The sequence below is a fragment of the Heptranchias perlo genome, chromosome 13 (genome assembly GCF_035084215.1).
Source record: "Heptranchias perlo isolate sHepPer1 chromosome 13, sHepPer1.hap1, whole genome shotgun sequence".
Taxonomy (NCBI): Eukaryota; Metazoa; Chordata; class Chondrichthyes; order Hexanchiformes; family Hexanchidae; genus Heptranchias; species Heptranchias perlo.
Window position 1 is genome coordinate 38,991,321 of NC_090337.1, and position 15,064 is coordinate 39,006,384.

At 40.8% G+C, this 15,064-nt stretch overlaps 1 protein-coding gene across 3 annotated transcripts in view; it reads left to right on the forward strand.

Moving 5' to 3' along the window:
• golim4a (golgi integral membrane protein 4a) overlaps positions 1-15,064 on the forward strand; it is a 106,077-nt gene that overhangs the window by 12,347 nt on the left and 78,666 nt on the right. For all 3 annotated transcript variants that reach the window (XM_067995353.1, XM_067995355.1, XM_067995354.1), the window contains exon 2: positions 9,741-9,815. In XM_067995353.1, the coding sequence (XP_067851454.1) occupies positions 9,741-9,815 (75 nt within the window). The remainder of the gene's footprint in view (positions 1-9,740; positions 9,816-15,064) is intronic.

Consider the following 15,064-nt stretch of genomic DNA (forward strand, 5'->3'; position numbering starts at 1 on the left):
AAACTATTAAAATAAGGAGTAATATGAGACTCCACATATTTAAAGGTTAATTTTTAGTTGTTTGGCAGTCATTAAGACTAACTGCGCTTTTAAATCTTAGTTTAGACCTGTATTTTTAAGCGTACCTGTTTGGTGGTGTAATTAGTTACTTTCCAGCTGGACAGATAAGCAAGTTTGCGATCTTTCAGTGATTTCCTTGATTTCAGCGTACGATGGTCCTTTAACTCAAAGCTGCCATATTGCCGGCGAACCACTAGGAGCAAGTTCATGATTTCCATGTTTTAGTGCGGGAACTTGCTCCTTCAATTCACCACTAAAAACAGAGAGCCCTGTTGAGCGCCTCTGTTATTTCTGGAGCGATTTCTGGCCCATTGTGATGAGCCTGCAGCATATACTTCAACTTAAGAATGATGTGGACTTAACTTAAGAAGCCTCTGACCACAGACTGTCAATCAAGGCAGATCAAAGACACAATGGAACAGCTTGAATAAAGAACCACTTTTGATGAGAGCAGATCACAACTCATCCAAGCCTTGCACAATCAATTAATACTTTGATAAGGCATTGGGGGTAATTATCAACTTCAGAAGAGATTTCAATGGAAAGGAAACTTGTGCGGCCGATTTGCTACTGCCGGTTTTCTGTCACCGCTGAAGTTGAAAAGTACCCCCATTGTCTTTAGGATGAGCTTTCTGCATCCTGTCTGATTTACAGATGAAAGCAACTGTTCTGCAGCACAAAGTTTACTTAAATGGTTTAGCTAGCACCTGCCTGATTGCAGTATACAAATGCAATATGCATCCTCCTTCAGAAGATTCATAATTTGGCTAGCTGTAGTTTAAAGGCTACTGGGGCTTTGACCCAAACAACCCAACTTTTTTCCAAGCTACTGGAATAATAATATTTCCTTAAAGATTTCATTGGCTGAAGTCTGTTTTAAACTCATAGGCCCCAAAATTCCTGGGGCCTGCTCCGCCAGTGTACACAGGGCAGAACGGAGCTCCTGTCCACCCTAGGCTGGACACCCTTTCTGTGACAGGATCATTTTTATATTTGGTGTAGGCCACTAGTGCCTGCAAGGGCACATCAGCAGTAATCGTCCCAGCCCAACCTGATCTGCCCTTACAAGGTGGAGTTGCACCTTACCATTCCATTTGAAGTTCCCTCAGGGCATAATTGGGCCACAGAAAAACATTCTTTTTTCATTCTTCAGCTCCCACTGGCACAATTCTGTCTCTAGAGAAGGTAATCGATCCCCTCTGGGTCCTGTGCTCTACTTGTTATGTTGCCATAATTGTGAACCCTGATATTTTTACCTGTTTTAAAATTATCATCATTACAAAGATTAAGGTGAACATTGGATTATACAATGGAGCAAGTATTTAGAAATCATGGACTATTTGTCTATAGTATTTATTGTTAAAAACAGTTTTTAAATTATTTATTTAAATGCTGAAATCTGATTCCTTAAGAATTGCTACAGGTTTTTTATTATTTAGGACAGCCAAACTTGATTGAAGAGACATTGATCTCCTGACTATTAGATTAGTAAATTGATCTGTGTTCAGTACTTTGACTGTTGTAAGCTTCATACTCAAAATATCATTAACATTTTTACTCTGTATTTTGGATATTAGCCAGTGTATTTGCAGAGCTTTTTTTATAATGTGGCAGGCTAATGCAGTACATGAGCAAATGATCAAATACATATTAATATGTTCAAGTCAGGTATGTGTCAAATAAAACCACACTCAACACATGAGGGTGATTAATCAGCATCCTTTTATATGGTGAACCATCAGTTAATGAATGCGTGGCAGTATAGTGCTATCAGTGTGAGTCCTATACATAAAATCCTTTTAGGTATAAGTAATTACAATGCTATCAAAAAATTCCTGTGCAAAACTGTCATTTAGATAGATACATAGATATGGGGTGTTGGTTTAGAGAATAGATATTACAACCTGTTTATTTTGTGGCAGAGGCTCTGGAAACATGGTTTTATTTTGACTGATGTCTTTAGATCCAATAGATAAATAGCACCCCAAAGATTGATGGCAAAGATTGATTAGTAATCCTGCTTCAGCACTATATGGCAAATCGACTTAGATAAATCAAGCATTAGGTGGGGGAGGGGGTGTGCAAGAATGATATACCCAATGGGATTAAACCTAATCATTATAGTGATCTTCTCCAAAAGTTATTTATCTGTGCTTCGTTGACCTACTGAATTGGAGTCTGAATTCAATGTCATAGTGAAGTGATGCTATGATGACATCCATAAGCACCCACTATAAATTTATTGTCATATAAAACTAGAAGCAGTGTAATTGCTACAGATTGTCTCTGAAGGAAATTACTGTGCTAACAAATAGATATTATTGAGCACCCCTACAAAAGTTCTCATTGACTAACCACGCGTAAGGGCAGAAAAAATGCTTCTTGCTGTGAGCAGATTGACTCTTGTGTGCTTTTATTTTTGCTATCACTGAAAACAAACACAAACTGCCTCTGAGTTAATTATCAAACAAATGAAGTTTTCCCCACAAACAATGGGGTGGTAGCGGCCCAAAAATGGTGGGCAATGAACTACCGCCTCGTTGCCTGCGTCACTATAGCCACAGCAATGTTCCCCTGGGCCTACTGCTAGGCAGAGTAGGTTCCTGAGTCTGGCAGGATGCCCATTTAAAATGCTAAATGGAGTCCTATGACGTACATGGGACCCCAATTGCCGTTTTTGGACTGAACTGGGCAGAATGTGATTGTTTCCCAACTGTACCAGACACTGCTCTAATGCTCACTGCCAAGGACCCTCTGTGGCAATTGCTCTTGCTTCTTACAAGCCAAAATGTGAGTTTACATGCACAATTTCTGATAATGCGATGTTGCTCAGAATCAAAGAGAACACCCTTGTTGTTGTAATTTGCTTAATGGAAATGGCATAAACCCTCTCATGTCATCCTAGTTCTTCAGATAATGGATGAAATACTACTCCACCAGGCCATGCGATATAGGCCCTAATCTAAAAATTAGGTTTATCAAAAGTATAAATTAGCAGTGGCAAAATATCAACGCATTAGATTCTACTAGATTATAATATTTAACCTATAACTCCTCAGTTCACAAAATAGTAAAATATGACTCTTCACTAATTATTCTAATAATCCTGAACTTGGATCAGAATCTGTGGTATAAATTTTCAACTCAAGGTTATACCCCTCAATGAGGCTTTGCATGCTCAACTTTATACATACTGCAGTACAGCAGAACAGGAAGAATTGCTGAACTAGCAAAAATGTCTGTGCACTGAGCTGTCAATTAACCGTTTCCCTCAGAGATACCCTTTGGAACAACCCCAGCATTAAGAACCAGGCTACTGAGTTCAGGTTTCACCAGAATTTGAGAACTTGATTGCTCTGATCTGTGCCTGCAAATTCAGACTTGTAATATTTCAGTATATGTCTATTTATTGAAATCAAGTTGCGGGGATTGCTTACAGGCATCAGGCCTGAGAAAAGCCGAGCAAACGGAGTTGCAAGGAGAAACTGTTTTTGATGTGGATTCCCTTACAACACAGGGCAACTGTTTCAAAAGTGGTATCTCAGAAGTCTTAATTAGAAAAATTATAAAGATTCCCATAACATCAAACAGGACAGATTTCCAATAGGAGGCAGAATTTGCTACAACATTTTTGATGTGTAATGTTCTTCCCTTTGTTATTTTGATTTGCATGGTTCCATTTTTAATTTGATTTTTAAGAAAATCTTTTAAGAAAGCAGTTCCAGATAACTCAGTTAACAACAACAACTTGCATTTATGTAGTGCCTTTAACATAGTAAAACATCCCAAGGTGTTTCACAGGAGCCTTATCAGACAAAATTTGATACTGAGCCGCATAAGGAGGTATTGGGACTAGGTGACAAAAAGAGGTAAGTTTTAAGGAGCGTCTTAAAGGAGAAGAGAGAGGCAAAGAGGTTTAGGGAGGGAATTCCATAGCCTAGGGCCTAGACAGCTGAAGGCACGGCCGCCATTGATGGGGCGAAGGAAATCGAGGATGCACAAGAGGCCAGAATTGGAGGAACGCAGAGTCTCGGAGGTTTGTAGGGCTGGAGGAAGTTACAGAGATAGGGAGGGCCAAGGCCATGGAGGGATTTGAAATCACAGATGAGAATTTTAAATGCGAGGTATTGCTGGACCAGGAGCCAATGTAGATCAGTGAGCACAGGGGCGAGCGGGGCTTGGTGAGAGTCAGGATACGGGCAGCAGAGGTTTGGGTCAGCTGAAGTTTACAGAGGGTGGAAGATGGGAGGCCAGCCAGGAGAGGATTGGAATAGTCGAGTCTGGAGGTAACAAAAACAAGGATAAGGGTTTTTTAGCAGCAGATGGGCTGAAGCAGAGGCGGAGACAGGCACAATTACAGAGGTGGAAGTAGGCGGTCTTGTTGATGGAGAGGATACGGAGTCGGAAGCTCAGCTCAGGATCAGATAAGATGCCAAGGTTGTGAACAGTGATTCGGCCTCAAACAGTGATGGTTAAATGAAGGAAGGAAGAGCTTGCATTTAAATAGCACCTCAAGTTGTCCAAAACGCTTCACAGCCAATGAAGTGTAGGTGCTGTTGTAAGGTAGAGAAACATGACAGCCAATTTGCACACTGCAAGGTCCCACAAACAGCAGTGAGATTAATGACCAGATAATCTGTTTTAGTGATGTTGGTTAAGAGGTAAATGTTGGCCAGGACACTGGGAGAACTCTGCTGTTCTTCTTCGAATAGTGCCATGGGATCCTTTACATCCACCTGAGAGGGAAAAGGGGCTTAAGTTTAATGTCTCTTCCAAATGACTGCACCCCCAACATTGCAGCACTCCCTCAGTATTGTACTGAAGTGTCAGTCTAGATTTTGTGCTTAAGTCTCTGGAATTGATCTTGAACCCACATCCTTCTGGCTCAGAGATGTGAGTGCTACCGTAGAGCCAAAGATGATACCTTAGCTTAGTGGTAGCATGCTCGCATCTGAGGTCGAAGGTTGTGGGTTCAAGCGGTGCACATACTCATCCTTTCCAATTTTTGTACTCTCTTTCCTAAAAAATTGTTGCTGTGTCAGTGAAGCTCTGGTGTGGATGTTAGCCCAAACTGGTACTTGATTGGATCTCCCTGTTGTGACAGTTTTCACTGAGAAACTGGAGCACTGGGGAAATCCAACCAAGATCCTTGCTTCCTCAAGGAGGAAGATCTGCTTTGTGTGTTTTCTTTTAACTTGTTCAGCCTGCAACTAATGTGCAGCATTTTTTAAATTAGATGAAGTTACTATTAAAGTATGTACTGATATCTGCGATATCTGCATCAAACACTTGCGGCCAAATACAACGCAGATTAGATTGAGGGTAAAATTTCCTTCATACTGTTCCAGCAACATACCATTTCTCCAAAAGCATTATGACATCATACTCAGAACATTATAACAGTTGGGGCGTGAATATATTCTAGATTTCTTGGAGGCACAAGAACATAAAGGCCAGAACAAGAAAAGCCCATTTAGCCCATCATCTGTTTCTTCCACATAGCACATACAGTCTATCATATAGTGGACTCTAACTCTACCCCACCCATTTGATCTCCTGAGGGAAAGTTCTGTGTGTAAATACTCCCTAATCCCCAAAGATAATTGAGCAAAATGCCAATACATTCATCCATCCTCAAATTTCCATTATCCACCTGGCCTGCTCCTCCACACTCAAGATGCCCCATAGCTACAGAAAGGCATCACATCCTGTGACACATTTGATCATTTCAGTCTATACCTCTCATTAACCACTCATTCTGTTGCTAACTGGATATTTGTCTGGCTCCTTTTTGAATGGGTTTTTCCCAGATATCCATACTTTCATTGAGTTACATGGAATCTACAGCACAGAAACAGGCCTATGCCGGCATTTATGCTCTGCATGAGCCTCCTTCCTTCCTACTTCATCTAACTCTATCAGCATACCCTTCTATTCTTTTCTCCCTCATGTGCTTATCTAACTTCCCCTTAAATGCATCTATGCTGTTTGCCTCAACTACTCCTTGTGGTAGCGCGTTCCACATTCTTACCATTCTTTGGGTAAAGAAATTTCTCCTGAATTCCCTATTGGATTTGTTAATGACTATTTTATACTTATGACCTCTAGTTTTGGACTCCCCCACAAGTGGAAACATTTTCTCTATGTCTACCCTATCAAACCCTTTCATTATCTTGAAGACCTCTATCAGGTCTTCCCTCAGCCTTCTCTTTTCTAGAGAGGAGAACCCTAGCCTGTTCAGCCTTTCTTGATAAGGATATCCTCTCAGTTCTGGTATCTTGCAAATCTTTTTGCACTCTCTTCAATGCCTCTATATCCTTTTTATAATATGGAGACCAGAACTGTTCATCGTACTCCAAGTGTGGTCTAATCAAAGTTCTATACAAGTTCAACATAACTTCTTTGCTTTTCAATTCTATCCCTCTAGAAATGATCCCCTGTGCTTGATTTGCCCTTTTTATGGCCTTATTAACCTGTGTCGCTACTTTTAGTGATTTGTGTATCTGTACCTCTAAATCCCTTTGCTCCTCTATCCCATTTAGACTCTTATTATCCAAGCAGGATGTGGCCTCGTTATTCTTCCTACCAAAATGCACCACCTCACACTTACCTATATTGAAATTCATGTGCCAATTACACGCTCATTCTGCAAGTTTATTAATGGCCACTTGCATTTTGACGCATTCTTCCTCTGTATTAACCATACCCCCCAATTTGGTGTCGTCCACAAATTTTGAAATTGTACTTCTGATTCCCGAATCCAAATCGTTAATGTAAATTGTGAACAACAGTGGACCCAGCACCGATCCCTTTGGAACACCACTTTCCACCTTTTGCCAGTCTGAGTAAGTACCAGAACCACCACTCTCTTTTCTGTTTTGTAACCAACTTGCTATCCATTCTACTACGGATCCCCTGACTCCACATGCTTTGACCTTAGTCATGAGTCTACAATATGGTGCTTTATCGAAGGCCGAGTGAAAATTCAAATATATTCCATCTCCTGCATTACCCTCGTCTACTCTTTTTGTTTCTTCTTCAAAGAATTCAATATGGTTGGTCAAGCTTGACTTTCCTTTCTGAAATCCGTGCTGACTGTTCTTTATTATTTTTGTTCTCTAGATGTTTTTTTATTACATCTTTGAGTAAAGATGCCATTATCTTTCCTACCACCGAAGTTAAGCTAACTGGTCTATAGTTCCCTGGACTTGTTCTATCTCCCTTTTTAAATATAGAAATAACATTAGCTGTTCGCCAGTCCTCTGGCAGTATTCCCACTTCTACTGAATTTTTATTATATATGTAATAGTGCCTCTGCTAGCTCCTCCCTAACTTCTTTTAATATTCGCGGATGCAATCCATCTGGACCAGGGGTTTTATCCTCTCTAAGTTTAGCAATTATCTCCCCCTTTCTATCTTAAATATTTTAATGTCTTTTTTGATCTCTTCTTCTAATGTCATGCCCACATAGTTAGTCTCCCTGGTTAATACTGAGGCAAAGTAACTATTTAATATTTCTGCCATTTCGCTGTCATTACCTGTGAGTTTATCTTGTGCATCCCTGAGTGATCCTATCCCTATCCTGATTTTTCTTTTGTTATTTGTGTCTGTAGAATACTTTACTACTTCTTTTTATATGCCTTGATAATTTAATTTCATACTTCCTCTTTGCTTTCCCAATTGTTTTTTTTGACTTCTTTCCTAACCTCTTCGTATTTCCTTTTTGTCATCCTCTCTTTTATTGTCTATGTACTTAGAGGATGCCTTTTTCTTTAGTTTCAATTTTACCCTTATCTCTTTATTCATCCATGGTGTTTCATTATTTGGCTAGTTTGCTCTTGCTTTTTAGAGGAATATATTTCTCCTGAACTATTGATCACCGTTTTAAATATTTCCCACTGCTGTTCTATCTCTTTGTTTGTCAAATTTTTTTTCCAGTTTACCTTCCCTAATTCCATTCTCATTCCCTTAAAATTAGCTTTTTTCCAATCTATTACTTATGTTTTTCTCAATCATTATTTTAAACCTTATATTATGATCACGATTGCCTAGAGGTTCTCCTACACTTACTTCTCTTATCTGCTCTGGTTCATTTCCCATTACTAGATCCAGCAGTGATTCCTCTCTTGTTTTCCCATGGGGAAAAAGTTTATTTTAATTTTAGGCTCACTTGAGACGTGTTAATTTAAAATCTATGCTCAGTCAAAGTCAGTCTTTTTATATCTGCGTCATTTATTCCTCACAGAATTTTAAAGTCTTTGATCATGTTTCTCATCTTCATTTTAAAAGTAGCAGAGCTTTGCAAGTCTCTCATCAAAATGTAAAGTCCTGAATTCATCCTTACCTGTCTTCATCACTCCAATGCATGAATGCCATTTTGAAGATATGAGTCTAGAAATTTTGTTCTTTTTTGGAACAGAGATCTAGTGTGCTAGGAACAGAGGGACAGAAAATTTGGGGAGGACCTGTTTCTGAGTTTCCACCCCTTACTTGCTCTCAAGAGAAATTCTGGGGACAAGGGGAGAATTCTGTCTAACCCCTCAATCATGAAATAATTTTTGAGAGCATGTCTAATAACAGGATCATAGACTTCCTCAGAAATCCCAAGAGTTACGCCTCTTTCCAGCTGTGAAAAGAACACCTGCCTGAAGCACACAGGGCTGTATGTGGCTACACAATCCCAGAGAGATCGATTACCATTTGAGTAGGAGCCTAGCAGAAAGATAGCATCCAGTAGGAACATGTAGGGCCTGTGTCAGTGGCATACTGGCCTGTTTCTCACCCCTCCTCCAAAACGCTACTCAGAATTTCTGTCAGATCCACAAGGTGAGTACCCCGAATATTTTAATGTCCCATTCCTGGGATTTGGGACAGGATTATAACAAGGTCAGACCGGTGGGCAGAATTTCCAGGCTATAATGCCCAAATTTGCACACAGTATTCCAAATGTGCCTCACCAATAATGTGTATAAGATGAGAATAACTTATTTTGATTTAGTCAAATGCCCTCATATATGTTTGAGAAAGTTGCTTCATTTTATGAGTTGAGATTGTTTTTCGTTAATTGGTTGATGTGGTTGATTTAATTACCGTTAATAAGGCATTACAGCATTACAAACATTTTATTTAGAAATTCCTGCACCTGTTATCTTGATATTTATTGCATAAACCTAGAAGGGAGAAAGATTGTTTGCCAAAATGATTGAGCACTATTGAAATTCAGGACTTTTTTGTCTTGTGCACAATGGCCATTGATATCATGTTAATAAAATCAATTAAAGTCTGCAACTTCAGTGATACATATAGGGAACGGATTTCCTGTAATTGCTGTACAGTTGTAATGTACAGCTGCCCAATAGTGTAACAAATGAAAAATGTGAAATGGAATGAATTGTTCTTTTCAGTTTACTTTTATAATTGGGTAATTTAAAAAAATTATGCGTGATATTTTGCATTTTCAAGCAAATACAACAATGTGCTTTCCAAAATGTGTAATGATTGATAAGACGTAATTAATATTATTTTCACCATTCGTAGATTCCGATATTTGTTATAGAGATAAACATTTTGATCAGCAGTAGACTGTAGTAATGTTTGAATAGAACCAAGGGCAACATTCAAATATAAGATGAATACTTAACCATATCAGCTGACCTTTAACTGCTGATTATTTCTTACAGTTGTTTATGAACATAGATCAAGATTAGAAAAATCACTACAAAAAGAAAGAAATGAACACAAAAAAGCTAAAGAAGGTAAGGAAAAAAATCAGTCACATTGTCATTTTCTAAATAGGTTCTTTCATTTTTACTTGTTTATTTACCCTCCACATACAAATGGCATAGGCTGTCGTCGAAAGCAAGGATTTTTTTCTGGCGTGGTCTTGCAAGCTTTTAACACTCCGTTCCTCTGACCGTGGCTTTTTGTGCATCCCTCCTCTCTTAATCCCATCATTGGTGGCAGAGCCTTCAACTGCTTGGGTCCTCATCTGTGAAATTCCCTCCCAAAGCCTCCCCACCTCTCCACCTCCCTCTCTTCCTTTAAAAATCTACTCAAAACTCATCACTTTGACCAAGCCACTTCGACCAAGCCTTTGGTCACTCCTTCCAACCTAATTCTTCTTGGCTCAGCATCTGTTTTCCTTATGCCTATTGTGAAGTGCTTTGGGATGCTTTTAAAATTAAAGACACACTATAAATGCAAGTCGTTGTCATTGTCATCATCGTCAGAGGCCAAGAATCAGCAACTGTTATAGGATTCTGCAGATACAGAAATACATTGAATGATTAATATTTTACAGAAATTCAGTCCTGGCATATGCAAGGATTATACATGTAAAGAGCGGGTAGGTAGTAGGAGAACAGCGATTATTACTGGAATCTTCTGACCACAAGAATGTTTGTAGTGGCCATGACTGGGTATTTTATGGTTGTGACTGTGGTGGCAGTGGAGGAGGAGAGGGAGACCTGGGAGTATAAAGGCAGCAGATCTACAAAAATAGAGCCTGCTATCTGGGTATGGCGAAGATTGGGAAGATTCAGGCTGACCAGAGAGGTTGCAATTGAGAGTTTTACTTGTTCCACAGTAACCCACAGGGACAATCAACCATCTACAATGGATTATTAATGGCAGTGAAGGTCACCATTTTCCTCAATTTTTATGTGGTAAAGATCTCCCAGGAATTCACAGGGGATAACTGAGGAATGAGCTGCTTTGGCATGTACTGCTCCATTAAGGAGGTAACTGAAACCCTGTAATGCCATGCACCCAACTACATGCAACTTACCGAGGACCACAGAAAACCAGCTGCATCGGGTAGGGAAATAAAGTTCTCAATGCCCAGTTCTGCACTCTGCTCTGTAACTGGGCACTATTTTCTTTTGGACATATTTTCAGTTGCCAAACAATTATTTGCCAGCCGTGTTTATCTTTTTGCTATTTACAACATATTTAGTAAGTTTCACTGCTTGTAGTGTTTAATATGTTTTGCAGTTGTGTTTGCTCCTTGTGTGCCGTGAACTTCTCCATGCTTGTTATGGATGTGACCTACTATTACACAAATTGGTTTCAGCCAGTACATAAGGAAGTCCAAAGGCATTGGCACCTAACAAAACTTTTAGTCATTCACTATTCAAACTGCTTTCTATCCAGCAATTGGAAATGTTCAAAATCCTGATGTAATAGATTTTGTTGGGTTCTGAGATGCCTAGGTGGAAAAAATAAAGGATTTTCAAGTCCTCACTTCAGCCCACAGTAAGCATATTTACTTCTATTAGAACTACTTGGCTAGTCACTGAGGGATTACCTGTATGTCCACTACCCTTGCTACAATCAAGAAATTGGTTTTGAGAGTCATTTAAGGTGCTATGTTTTGGAAATGCTATTGTAGTGCTGAAACTTTATCTTGGCGCCTCGCTTTAATTGCAGACAAGTTTTTTTCTACATTCATTGTAACCACAACGTCGCTAACAACTGTCATGTTGAGTTCCAATTGTCTCACAAAGTTTCAGTTTTTTACTTAATAGCTTGCAGCAAAGTCTTCAACTATTAAGTTATTGCTAAAAATTCCTATTCATACTGAAGTAAATCCTTGATTGAGCAGCAGAGATATTGCCTTTTTGTTTGATGTTTTCCTTGCAGATGTATCTTGTGTTGTCGCAGTGATATGATTCCATACTCATGGTAGTTTATCATCTACTCCTCTTAATTCAAAGTTGTCTTTTATGTGAAAAAAATGGAATTAGCCTGTAGCATGAATTAAGCAATTTTAATGAAACAGCACACCAAAACACTACAGGAACACTAAAAAATGCCATAAAACAGCAAAGCAACTATTGTAATGCATGTGATCAAAACTTGAGCACTGTACAAGTTGTGTAACACAAAGGTATGGCATTTCTTAAACGGAATGAATATTGACACCGCCGTGTCAGCCAACGAGTTGGAGGCGGGGCAGGACTTGTGGTTTTAAGAACAGTCTCCAAACTCATGACTGAAACGACAGCAAACAGAGTCTCCTGAGTACAGCAACATTATTTCTCCAGCAAAATGCAGTGAGTGGAGGATAGTTACATAATACAAATTGATTATTTCTCCAGCAACATGTAGTGAGCGGAGGATAGTTACATAATACAAATTTTTTTTATTCGTTCATGGGACGTGGGCGTCACTGGCAATGCCAGCATTTATTGCCCATCCCTAATTGCCCATAAGAAGGTGGTGGTGAGCCGCCTTCTTGAACTGCTGCAGTCCGTGTGGTGAAGGACTGCCACAATGCTGTTAGGTAGGGAGTTCCAGGATTTTGACCCAACGACGATGAAGGAATGGCGATATATTTCCAAGTCGGGATGGTGTGTGACTTGGGGGGGGAACATGCAGGTGGTGTGGTTCCCATGTGCCTGCTGCCCTTGTCCTTCTAGGTGGTAGAGGTCGCGGTTTGGGAGGTGCTGTCGAAGAAGTCTTGGCGAGTTGCTGCAGTGCATCCTGTGGATGGTAACACACTGCAGCCACGATGCGCCGGTGGTGAAGGGAGTGAATGTTTAGGGTGGTGGATGGGGTGCCAATCAAGTGGACGGCTTTGTTCTGGATGGTGTGTCGAGCTTCTTGAGTGTTGTTGGAGCTGCATTCATCCAGGCAAGTGGAGAGTATTCCATCACACTCCTGACTTGTGCCTTGTAGATGGTGGAAAGACTTTGGGGTATCAGGAGGTGAGCCACTCGCCGCAGAATACCTGCTCTTGTAGCCACAGTATTTATATGGCTGGTCCAGTTAAGTTTCTGTTCAATGGTGACCCCCAGGATGTTGATGGTGGGGAATACGGCGATGGTAATGCCGTTGAATGTCAAGGGGAGGTGGTTAGACTCTCTCTTGTTGGAGATGGTCATTGCCTGGCGCGAATGTTACTTGCCACTTATCAGCCCAAGCCTGGATGTTGTTCAGGTCTTGCTGCATGCGGGCACGGACTGCTTCATTATCTGAGGGGTTATGAATGGAACTGAACACTGTGCAATCATCAGCGAACATCCCCATTTCTGCCCTTATGATGGAGGGAAGGTCATTGATGAAGTAGCTGAAGATGGTTGGGCCTAGGACACTGCCCTGAGGAACTCATGTAGCAGTGTCCTGGGGCTGAGATGATTGGCCTCCAACAACCACTACCATCTTCCTTTGTGCTAGGTATAACTCCAGCCACTGGAGAGTTTTCCCTCTGATTCCCATTGACTTCAATTTTACTAGGGCTCCATGGTGCCACACTCGGTCAAATGCTGCCTTGTGTCAAGGGCATTTACTCTCACCTCACCTCTGGAATTCAGCTCTTTTGTCCATGTTTGGACCAAGGCTGCAATGAGGCCTGGAGCCGAGTGGTCCTGGAGGAACCCAAAATGAGCATTCGGTGAGCAGGTTATTGGTGAGTAAGTGCCGCTTGAAAGCACTGTTGACGACACCTTCCATCACTTTGCTGATGATTGAGAGTAGACTGTTGGTGCGGTAATTGGCCGGATTGAATTTGTCCTGCTTTTTATGGACAGGACATACCTGGGCAATTTTCCACATTGTCGGGTAGATGCCAGTGTTGTAGCTGCACTGGAACAATTTGGCTAGAGGCGCGGCTAGTTCTGGAGCACAAGTCTTCAGCACTACAGCCGGGATGTTGTCGGGGTCCATAGCCCTTGTTGTATCCAGTGCACTCAGCCGTTTCTTGATATCACGTGGAGTGAATCGAATTGGCTGAAGACTGGCTTCTTTGATGGTGGGGATATCGGGAGGAGGCCGAGATGGATCATCTACTCAGCACATTTGGCTGAAGATGATTGCAAACGCTTCAGCCTTGTCTTTGTGCATAAAATCAATCCCAGTTACTTAAATCAGTGTGGACTCTAGGCTCAATTGACAGGGTAATTACCCAATCATCTCCATTGTGGCTGGGACCTGTGGTGTCACTATATGCAGCCTTTCTTAAAATACTCCATGATTATGGCTTGCTTCCTGCAGACAACACATTCGTTCACAAAATTCTAATTTCCATTGGTACATGTGGCTCAGTGGTGAGCCACTCCATCAGTAATCACATATAATTGGATGCCATGAGTGTGGTGGGGACTGATTCCTCTACCTCCCGTCGGCTCATTGAATGTACTCATTGGGCCTCTCACTCTCACTCCCACTGGCAGCAGCTTTCTCCTACAGAGCATCAACAATTTCCATGTCTTATCTGCAATCTGAATGTCAGGACATCCTTATCAATACTGACAATGGATTCAAAACTCATGGCAGTCGCAGCAGAGAACTAATATGCTCAAAGAAGTTTTCTGCTTCAGAGCTGGCTGTCAAATGTCTGTGTTTGTTGTTCGACTGTGTCAGATGCAGCTGCTTGCTCTGCTGGTGCGATGAATTTACAGTGCTGAAAGCAGTTAGCAATAGATTTTGCTTTCAGCGCCTTCCACGATGAATTGATCATTTGGATTGCCACCAGAACATCAGATGAAAATATCAATGCCAGCTTCATGTGCAGCAATTACTTTTCACACCAAACATTTCTTGTAGTGTTGTTTCAAAATATAAATCACATCAGCACTCATTGACTGATTCACGGACATTATGTTCGGCGGGTAAAAATATTATCTACCTCGCATTTAGACACGGGCACTTCACATGAGCCTCACAAATCTTAATTATGGAGATGACTTTTCCGCCTTACGATGTCATACTTAAGTCAAAGTGAAGGAGTTACTCCCACAAAAGAGCACTAGTCATCTATGTCTTTACAGGCAGAGTAACAATGGTACAAAAACATTGTTTTTTTTTGAATTTCCAATCATCGGCAGCTTTTTTACCCAGTCATGCGAGTGCAAACCTTTATGGTAATTTTCTACTTTGTTTTTATCCCACCTGAGCATTTTTCATAGAATGATAGAGCACAGAAGAAGGCCATTCGGCCCAACATGCCCGTATCGGCTCTTTGAAAGAGCTATTCAATTAGTCCCACTCCCCTGCTCTTTTCCCA